The sequence below is a fragment of the Danio aesculapii genome, chromosome 8 (genome assembly GCF_903798145.1).
Source record: "Danio aesculapii chromosome 8, fDanAes4.1, whole genome shotgun sequence".
Classification (NCBI taxonomy): Eukaryota; Metazoa; Chordata; class Actinopteri; order Cypriniformes; family Danionidae; genus Danio; species Danio aesculapii.
Genome location: NC_079442.1, coordinates 28501110 through 28512851, shown reverse-complemented (window position 1 = coordinate 28512851; position 11742 = coordinate 28501110). Strand labels below are relative to the sequence as shown.

At 33.9% G+C, this 11742-nt stretch overlaps 1 protein-coding gene across 1 annotated transcript in view; it reads left to right on the top strand.

Annotated features, from left to right (window-relative positions):
* gnai3 (guanine nucleotide binding protein (G protein), alpha inhibiting activity polypeptide 3) overlaps nt 1-11742 on the top strand; it is a 42018-nt gene continuing 30276 nt past the window's right edge. Inside the window, exon 1 of the mRNA XM_056463599.1 lies at nt 1-609. Coding sequence (XP_056319574.1) covers nt 492-609 — 118 coding nt within the window. The 5' untranslated portion in view covers nt 1-491. The remainder of the gene's footprint in view (nt 610-11742) is intronic.

The following is an 11742-nucleotide window of genomic DNA, read 5'->3' as shown; positions in this document are numbered from 1 at the left end:
AAGCGGTCACGCGCTTCAAAGGGGAGAGACTTCATCGAACTAAACATGTGAGTGCGCGCATGGAAGTGAACGAGAACGACTCGTTCATGGAAAAGATTTGTTCAAAAACACCGATTCGTTAACAGCGCAAGTCCACTTCGAGACATTTATCTACATGTTTTATGTAAAGTCTTGGATATCGTTTTTTTTTTAGAGAAAAACTTAAACTGGCATTCATTCCGCAATCCCACAACGGTGGAAACTTTTCAAGGACACGTTATTCTCGGAGTTTCTAGCACTGGACCCATTGCGCTCTCTCTGTAGTTACATTGATGTTGTCAGAACCGCCGTTTTAATGTTTTAAAGTGTCCGTTTTCAGACACTGGCAGCATCACCGCGTGCGAACCTGCCAACGCCTTTTCTCTCTTTGGCTTCGTTATTCTTTAAGCGAGAGAAATACAACGTTCAGTTTTAAAGGTTTTCATTACTCGACTCATAAACAATCGGGAAAAATGGGTTGCACGTTAAGCACTGAAGATAAAGCGGCGATGGAGAGGAGTAAGATGATTGACCGGAACCTGCGAGAGGACGGAGAGAAAGCATCCAGAGAGGTCAAACTCCTGCTGCTCGGTATGAGGCACAGACTTTCTTCATATAATGCTTCATAATGCATGCAATGTTGTGAACGGAGATCTTTAATTCAGTCATAATGCTCCTTGGATGCGTATTCAACTCACTAGTCTTCATTAATGCAAAAAGTGAAGTGAAATTGTAAGGCAGCAATTAAACTTCCTGCTGTAATGGGTTGAGATGTCTAACTGAGGGAAAACAAAGCTCTCCAACTTGTTGAATATTACCTCAGACCTGTCAGACTAATGGCAGCGGATTGGGAATGTGTTGTGTTTGCACTAGTCTTGGCTCAGTGTGCTGTCAAAACATGTTTCACCGCGCTAATCCTCCCCCAGTGTCCCATAACATCCAGTGAGCATCACATTTTATTACCATATTTAACCTACAGCATTTTCTTTGCTCTGTGTGACACGAAGAGCAAACCCACACACTCGCACTCACACACAGCCGGGATTCACAGTAGCGTGAATGAGGAAAATAGAGGAGAGTAATGGGGTGATTGTGGCAGAAGTCCAGCTATCAAAGCGTGATGGAATGCAGAAGATAATGGCTGTTTGGGGTCATTACTGCTGTTTTGTCTGTCTGTTTTTGAATCCTTTATTGATACTGATTTCAGAGGCATAAACAGGTAGTGACTGCTTGGCTGATTGGCTGTGTAGGCAGTGCAAACAACAGACAAAACACTAGAAATCTCAAAGGTATTTTTGTTCCATTTAAAGGCACAATATGTGAGATTATATTCATTAAAATATCCCAAAAATAATGTTAAATTCCAGAGAATTATGTAATTTTAACTAGTGAAATGGAATGTGTACTCTGTCACCACGCTTATGATGTCAATACACCCTTAATTTCTGGTTTGGATTTGTAGTAAGGCGTGGGCAATATGGCAAAAAATTAAATCTCAATTTCTTTTCTTCTGAAGTTTCACCGATTCACAATCATTTTTTTGGTGTGTGTGTGTGTGTGTGTGTGTACTTAGTCAATTAAAAAAAGTATGATAACATGACTGAAGTAATATTAGTAACTTGACAAGCATCTGGTTGATGAACGTTGTATTCTCAGGCCATGCCAAACATAAAGTGCTACAAATGAACTTTTTTTATCTTCAAAATTTATGATGATCCATCAAAAATGAATGAGTACCACTATCACAAATGATATGTTAATGGGTTTGGTGTATTTCAAAACAACACAAATCAGGAATCACAAAAATCCAGTAACAGCATTTTAACTAATTCTGCAATTACTTCTTGTTATTAGTGCAATAATTCCAAAGCGAATCTCCAATAATAATAATAATATTAATAATAATAATAATAATAATAAATTACATTTCTCTCCTGACTGCTCTGGGGTGCGTTTCCGCAACCCATCGTTTTGCCAAGTTCCATCGTTACAGACATAGTTTGTTGATTTGGCGTTTCCCAAATCCATCTTTACCAGGAACATTCTCAAACTGCGTGGCAAACTTGTATGTTTTCAACTACACATCTCAAGCTGTCGTTAAAGGCATAGTTCCTGGTTGTGTTGTATTCCGTTATCCCCCCTATGCCCTATTCATTTAGAATGTTTCAACATTTAAACTAAGAATGATAAAAATAAAAAAAACATCAAAGTTGGGTGTAATTTGCTTTCAAAGTATTTTTACAGTTCAGTTTTATCAATCTTCATATTGACAATTGCACTCACTTCACTTTGCACTTTGAAAACATTTATGCCATTTTGAACGCAGCCGTGGCTCATGACGAAAGCTATAGGTGACCTATTATTTAAAAGCAGAATTTATGATTTATATTTGAGACTATAATACGTGTTAGCTAAGTGGTTTTAAATTTCATAGTAGAATGTGGAATATTTTCAATAATATTTGTAAATGAAACATAGAAATCATTATTTCAATTCATATGGAAAATGAGTGCATGTTTTTATAAAAACTAATATTGGATTTTTTTTATGCGTGTGCGTGTAAAACAATATAATTTGCACAAAAAAAGTATGTTTGTTTTCTCTAAAGAAGTTGTTACTCCACCCTGTCACCCCTGTCATTATTGACGTTTTATGTCATAACTAGTGTGATTCAAACGATGGATCTGCGACAGAGCAGCTACATTTTTGGGAAACACTCGTCACATTGTTCTTTTCCCAAACGATGCATCGTACTGTGATAGTTCAGCCGCAAGTTATGTTGTTGTTTGGGAAACACACCCTTGAGTGTGCTGGCACAGGTTAATAAAAACACATTCTGCTACAAAGAGTCCAACTGTTCAATTGGGAAAAATAAATGATGCTTTTAATTAAAGCAAAAATAAGTAGTACTGTCAAAAGATTAATTTACGATTGATCACATCCAAGATAAAATTCTGTATTTACATAATATATATGTGAGTAGTGGTTTTTTATGTAGATATCAAAAAGTTTTACATCAAATGTAAAAATATAAAAAATAAATAAATGTATATGATTTATAAATATTTATAAATATATAAATGTATAGAAATCTTTTATTCAATAAAGTCAAACATTTATTAATATACACACAGTACACACAAATATGCAAATAAATACTTTATTTCAGATTTGATTAATCATGATTAATAATTTGACAGCACTAAAATTAAGCATTGCAGTATAAAATATACTTTTAGCACTATTGTTTTTAAATCCCTGTCAATTTATTAAAAGTTTCAGCTACAAAACATACAAATACAATGTAATGATTCGAAAATAACTATAAGCTGCAATGTAGTCATCAGTAATTAAATGGAGAATTAACACTCAAATAGGTCACCACGGACCTGCGAAATAAAGATTTCATGAGCTGCAGTCTGAGTTTTAACTTAGTAAAGAGTTTGCAGTGTTACATTTTACATTTAGCTGCAATTTGCACAGAACGGATGATAAGTTTTAATAAGCAACATAATATTAATGAAACTGAGTCAATGTGAAGAAATAATTAAACTATGAATGTTTAAACTAATAATTAAACTATGAAGTTATTACTGCATTTATACTGCTCTATCACATGCGCAAAGTTTTCTACCATTACTACAAACAATGCATTCGTTTATTATTATTTTTTAGAAATGTTTAGAAAATTTATTAAGAAGGGAAAATGTAAACGTTATTTGGGTCGTTTTAGGTCCCACTGTAAAAAAAAAAGATGATATAAATTGGTATTCTCATAAATTTGCGAGTGTCTTTTAACAGAGGTGGTTTTTCAAAGTGAACTGCTGTGGTTTGAGAGGAGTCAATATGGAAAAACATCTGTGATTTCTGTGTGTGGGATTGTATCCATTTGTACTGTGTCTGTGATGTTCTTACATGGAGATTCTCTGTCAATACAGATTAAAACCAATCCAGTAGATTGCACAATCAACTTTTTCTATTGTTGATGTCAAGTTTTCATTTGAATGCCTCAAACAGATTAGCCCATGGCAGCTGATATACAAGACAGCTTTCCTAATATTGGGTCAACATTATTTGAAAATCCTATTTTGTGTGTCTCTCTCAAGTTATGAAACCCTCTTGGCATTTAAATTGTGCATTGGGGCATGTTAGGGGCTTTGGCTTTTTACTCTGCCTGCAGAAACCCACAGTATGCTGGAAGTGGGGCGAGCATTTCAATGAGCCCGAATATTACATGCTCCGTTAAACACAGATTGTAGTTCATAAATAAAAAGCGCTCAGAAAGAAGTGTCCAAAGATGGCATTTTTTAGATTACAGCTGGATCTGGACCAACTTCTTTGTGGCCTATAGTGATCATTCATAATTACCAAGCCGTTTTCATATGGTCCCACTGTTTTAATTTTGTTCTGGTGAGTTTAGACAGCATGGCTATGTCCCTGTTGGCGAGAGGATTGCAACTGTCTAGCAAGGTTGACCATGGCTGAGTTGTAATTAGCATTTCACAATGAGTTCTGGGCTTAATCACATTGTGGGAACTCACTTGTGGCTTTCTCTTTGTGTTCTCTGCGGCTCTCCTGACATCAGCAGATTCAGAGGCATTAAGCAATGAGGACTATACTATTACTTCTGGCTGAACTGCAGTCCAAGTGGTCTGTTTAAAGGGATACTCCACCTAGAAATTAAAATCTTTCATCATTTGATCATCTTAATGTCTTGATTTCATTTCTTCTGAAAACAATGGAAGAAAAGAAGTTGGAATAAAATGATTGCATTGGAAGAAAATTAGAAATATGTCCTAATTCCTCATTTTTTCCCATGTTTAATTTTTTTTTTAATTTATTCAATTTAATAACAGTTTATTTACAGTTTAGCAAAATGTTATTTGTTGCACTTTTTGGAATCTTAACAACAACAACAACATTCCAAGACAGAGAAAAAGAATTAATGATGACAAGTGTCAGAAAAGCTCTTTTAGGGTTATTTGTTCGCGTCCTGTCTACAATAGCATTTCTTTGTCTTCCTTGCACTTCTTGTTATAAAAACTGACATTTTTGAGCCAGGTAAAAAACTATCCTATGGTATAACTGCCTTAAAAATAGTTATTTCCAACTTTTATAAGTAAAAAAAAAAATAACCTAAAATCATTACAAGTACCCCAGACTTACACTGTAAGAATTTTGTTGTTTCAAAATAAAAAAGTGTTGATGCTGCCGTCAAATTTTAAGTTTACTTCACTTAAATAGTGAAGTTGTCTTAACTCAAATTAAAGTTTAGTGAACTTAAATATTGAAGTTGACTCTCATTCACACACACACGCACACGCACACACACACACACACACACACACACACACACATACACTACATGCAATTTTGTTTATTCGATTCACTTGTACCACATCTCTTTGGGTCTTTGGGGGAAACCAGAGGAAACCCACACGAACATGCAAACTTTACACAGAAATGCCAACTGGTCCAGCCGGGACTCAAACCAGAGACCTTCTTGCAGTGATAGACACAGTTGAAGTCAGAATTATTGTCCCCCCCCCCCCCCCCCCCCCCTGAATTATTAGCCCCCTGTAAATTTTTTTCTGTTTAACGGAGAGAAGATTTTTCTAAATATAATAGTTTTAATAACTCATTTCTATTAACTGAATTCTTTTATCTTTGCCATGATGACAGTAAATAATATTTGCCTAGATATTTTTCAGGACACTATTCAGCTTAAAGTGACATTTAAAGGCTTAACTAGGTTAATTAGGCTAACTAGGCAAGTTAGGGTAATAAGGCAAATCATTGTATATCAATGGTTTGTTCTGCAGACAATCAAAAAAAAAATTGCTTAATGGGGCTAATAATTTTAACCTTAATACGTTCTTTAACAAATTAAAAACTTTTATTCTAGTCAAAAAAATTAATAAATAAGACTTCCTCCATAAGAAAAAATATTATCAGACATACTGTGAAAATTTCCTTGCTCTGGTAAACATCATTTGGGAAATATATATATATATATATATATATATATATATATATATATATATATATATATATATATATATATATATATATATATATATATATATATATATATATATATATATATATATATATATATATATAAATAAATAAATAAAATTCAAAGAGGGTGTTGGGGATGGGGGGCTAATAAATCTGACTTCAACTGTATATATATATATATATATATGTATATGTATATAAAATTACAAAATGCATACAAATACAATTTTAAAATGGATTTATTAAATTAAAAATGTATTTTTTCATTTGCAAATATTTGTACTATTTAAAGCTCAGATGTTTGAAAAAGTTAACTAATATATAGTAGCCAAGTAAAACTTTGAAAAATAAGATGTCAATACATTCAGTCCAGATAAGCTTACAAAACTCGAAATATTAAGTTGTCATAACTAATTGGCACAATCATTTTTACAGTGGAATATCACATGTGGCTATTTTAGTAAATTGGAATCATTTGTTTCATATTTTTCTACAAAACCATGTTGTTGTCCATGGATTTCTAGAATTTAGCTAGTGTCACTCCGAAAGACATTGTTTTATCAGTGATAAAATGGGAACATCCAGGACCTCCTGCAAGAATCCTAGGGAACATGCCACACACCGAGTCCTCTTAAAGTCCAATTCTTTAATTTGTTCATTACGAAATTAATGAGGAATACTAAAATGAAAAGCATTACATCTGAAGTTAAAAAATGTATTAATTGATAGATTTTATTTGTTAAAAAACAGGGATATGACATATGGGACATTACAATAAAAAAAAAATGGGGTCGCTTAAGACCTTTGTGCCCAAATGTGTCCACATGGTTAAATTAAGGGCTGCAATAGGAAATTTGCTTGAGGGTTAGAGGAAAAATAAATTAAAAATTAGTTCATTTTTTCCTTACAATTAAAGCCAATACTAAAACTGCTTATCTGATGTTCACTTAACACATGCGTCTGTTCAAATCCCGGAAAATGTAGTCAGGAGTTTCATGACCCCTAAAGTCAATGCAATCATTCACCACACAAAAACTTCCATGTTATCTAATGACTGCAGTTCTGTGTTTATAGCCAATGAAGTGAGAGCCACTCATAATCTGGATGTCATCCTAGTATCAGGTCTCGCACTGGGACATTCAGCACAACCACAGAACCTCCACATACAGTACACATCTGTGAATGCTTTCAAGGGGTGTGTGAATGACTTACTCCTGCTGTAATTACACAGTTAGATACAGTGGCATGTGCAGTGTGGTTAAGATCACAGCTATTATCAACTCCAGCTGAGCAGAGACATGCTTTATGATTTATATCTTTTTCCTTTAGCTCTTTATTTGTCTTTTTCAACAGTGAACAGACACAAGAAGCCAACCCCCCTGCTGAGCAATATCCTCCAGTAGGATAATCATAGTTTCATCAAACAGAAACTAATTTTAACATCAAGGAGCCTTTTCTTCTGTTGAAAAGCAAAAGGTTTTGTGGAGAGTTTACCAAAAAAATGAAAAGTCCATTGTTATTTACTCACCCTAATTCTTTCTGTGGAAAATGAAAAGATCGTTTAAATCTTCAGAATAGTCTACGGTGACCATGAGTGAACATCTGACATATTTTTATATACAAAAGTGAGTTCAAAATTTTTAATATTGTTTTTATATAGCTTTTAATAAAATCTCTTAATCGTTGAATCTTCAGAAAGCAAAAATAAATAATGAAATATTTCCACAGACGGCTGCTGTTTCCTCTAGGGGTTCCTTGGTCCCCAGTTTTAAAAGCTCTGCTTTAGACATGTCATGCCAGGTTTGACAGTGTTGATGTCAAGTGCAATGACAACTCAACAGGCATTACATACACAGACATACAGTTTGTACTGTACACTGTAAAAAAATCCGTTATTTTCCTTTTTTTTTCTTCTTCCAACAGCTAGGGTGCCTAAAAAAAAGTAAAATAACAGACGTTAAATTACAGAAATTTCTTTAAATTTAATTTTCCGGTAAATTTCTGTAATTTAGCATCGATTATTTTACAGTAAATGTCTAATTGAATGGCCATTATTTTACGTTTTTTTTTTTGTTACCCCAGCTGCCAGAAAAAAGAAACTTAAAATAAAAAAAAAGTCTTACATGCAATTTATTTGTTAGCGTCAATGAAAAAAACAACACAGACTCATTGTGGATATGTACCCCTTTGCACTACAAATGACCGCTTACCTCCATATGGACGGCTTACTAGTTTGCCCAGTAGCTCACCGTGTATGTCGGCAAATGTGTGACACAGAGCGGAGTTGACTGCGATGACGGGATTCGAGTCCGGCGAAGAACGATTCCAGAAACGTGGCAAAGCAAAAATGTGGTGAAATCATGTGGTCATGGCAGCTTTTTTTTTTTGATTGCTTTTGAAAACACTATCGGTTGGGTTTAGGGCTGGGTGGGTCTGTTGGTCAGTCGACAGCATGCTGGCATGGGGTGCATTTCCCAAAACTATCATTAGCCAACTACGGTCACAAGTTTCGTCGCTACAAACATAGTTCGTTGACTTGCCGTTTCCCAAATCCATCGTTCCAACTAACATTCGCAAACTGTGTCGCTAACTTGGGCACTTGCAACTACACCTCTGGAGCTATAGTTAGAAACATAGTTCCTGGCTCTGTTCTATTCCCACTTATCCCCCCTATCCCCTATTCATTTAGAACATTCTAACATTTAAATTTGGAATGATTAAAAATAAAAAAACATTAAAGTCATCTCTCTTTAGGTGTAGTATTTTTACAGTTCAGTTTTAATGATCTTCATGCTTATAATTGTGCTCCCTTCGCAGTGCACTTTGAAAACATTGATGTCATTTTGAACACAGCCTCATGATGAGAGCTATAGGTGACCTATTATTTAAAAGCGGAATTTATGTTACGTCTCTAAAGCTTGTGAAAACAAAAAACATAGCATATTTTTATATGCTTTTAATTTGGGGTTATTTATTAAGTATCTGTACTGTATATGACATGGGCCTGTTGGTTAGAACATCATTCATTCATTCATTCATTCATTCATTTTCTTTTCGGCTTAGTCCCTATATTAATCTGGGGTCGCCACAGCGGAATGAACCGCCAACTTATTCAGCATATGTTTCACGCAGCAGATGCCCTTCCAGCTGCAACCCACTGGGTAACATCCATACACACTCATTCACACACACACACACACACACACACTAGGGCTGTGCAATTAATCAAATATCCGATTTTGATTTTGGCTTCTAACGATTATGAAAAAACAATAATCGAGATAAACGATTATTGCATTATATACCGCCTCCTTTCCAGTTGTACACATTTGTTGCTCTGCAAAGCTCAGTTCCATGTGAAAATGACTAAAAGCATGTATTGTAATGTAACGTTTGCAGCATGGGATGCGCATCATTCATTGATGTACGTTCGAATCAGTCATGTTTTTAAACGCGAAAGAGCTCATACTATTGTGTGTGTGTGCGTGTGCTTAGCCTTGGAGACGAGCAGAGCACACACATCTAATGCCATCTTAATGCGAGCGCTTTAATAGTCAAATACATGCACATTTCTGTAAGAGCGCGGTGTTTAGTGATTATTCATATTAACCCTCATTTGTGTAATAAATGAGTTGAGAATCAAAAGACATGTGAAAGAGAAACCATATCAGAGCCACACTATTCTTAAAGTGACAGCGCTATATTCCTGCTGCTGACTGTTTTTATCCTTAATCAAACAACAAAAGGAGAAAATCACTCACTGCTCTTGACTGAAGGACTTTTGTAGCTGAAGTTTTTTTCTTACAGTAAAGATGCTTAAAGCACAGTTTGTTTCATATTTTTATTCTATTGTATTTATTTCCCTTTCCTTATTTAGGGAGGAAAATAACTGCATACAGTTAAAGTCAGAATTATTAGCCCTCATGAATTATTAGCGACCCTTTCCCCCCAATTTCTGTTTAATGTAAAGATTTATTTTCAACCCATTTTTAAACATAACAGATTTAATAACTCATTTCTAATAACTCATTTCTTTTATCTTTGTTATGATGACAGTACATTATATTTTAATGGACATTTTTCAAGATACAAGCATTCAGCTTAAAGTGACATTCAAAGGCTTAATTAGGGTAATTAGACAAGTCATTGTATAACAGTAGTTTCTTCTGCAGACAATCAAAAATATTGCTTAAGGGGGCTAATAATATTGAGCTATTAAAATAGGTTTCAAAATATTTAAACCTGCTTTTATTCTAGCGAAACAAAAAACAAATGAGCCTTTCTCCAGACGAAAAAATATTATAGGAAATACTGTGAAAAATTCCTCTGAGTTATGTTGTTGTTTGGGAAACACACCCCTGGTCGACTGAACTATCTGTTGAACCCTCTAGTGGATTTACACGAGAAGAGGACAGCAAGAGAAATTTGAAATCATCAAAAAGCAGCCTCTGGTAGATTTGCAAAAACTCTGAGCAGATGTACCTGCGGTTACATATTTTGCTGTCCCCAGAAATGCAGACCTGGGTACACATCCGCAATCAGCTTGGGTTGGAAAAAAGTACACACACCAAGTTTAAGTCAAAAACATACAGCTTTCTTTTTTTATTCACCTCTACATAAATAATATTTGTAAAAAATTAATTAGTTAGTTAAATCCAACAAATAATTTTAACTGCTCCTGATATTAAGTTGTGAAATCACAAGAAAGCTAATCACAAGAAAGTAACAAAACATTTAAACTATAAGAAATATTATACACACCTAAAACTACAACTCACGAAATCCAATACATTTCTTTAAATTCAGCAACGTCAAATCAGGTCATTTTATTGTACTTTCTTTTTGTTTTGAGAGATGTGGTCACTATAAACAGGTGAAAACTACAAAATATTCTTTTATTATGCAATAACGACATTAAGCGTTTTTTTTTGAGTGAAGTACTCCTATAACCAGTCAAATTAAAGCAATTATACAGCACACATAAACAAGGTCCTACGATTTCCACAATGCAAAAAAATAAAAAATAAATAAAAGGGAGTAGATGGAAATGCAGAATTCAATAAAAATCCACTTACTAAATGTTTAAATGAAAATCAAATAATGCTGTGACCATAATCAAACTGGGATGTAGACTTTGTGTCTTTTAATGTTAAACTGCCCAAATACTTGTTTAAAGAATGAGGAAAGACAATTGTTCTTCCTTATTTACATTTAACAGAAAAAAAACTGATTTTAGAAAAAAAAATTATTTTGTTAGCTTCTGCATTACATCTTACTTTTGAATGCATATTTTAAACAAATTTTAAACTGTATAATGTAAATGTACTATATTGGTTCAAAATATTGGTTTTTGTGAAGTTTAAATTATTTTTGTTTTCTTTTGCACACTAATAATTTTGCTTCTGACGATATAAACAGGGGTCAGAAGGGTTTCTGTCATGTTTACTTTCTGTACACTTTAAATTACAATTTTGGACATCCAGTGCATTTGCATTACATTATAAATTTGAGATGATATCAACTAGGGCTGCACAATATGTCGTTTCAGAATTGACAACTGCAATAGTCACATTGCAAGATATGCAATGTTAAGTCTGAATTATAGTTGACCAGGAACCACAGAATTGTTTTTAATTACTATATTTATATGAAACATAATGTGATTTATGAAAAAAAAAAAAAGTTTTTCTAATGTTGTTCCAG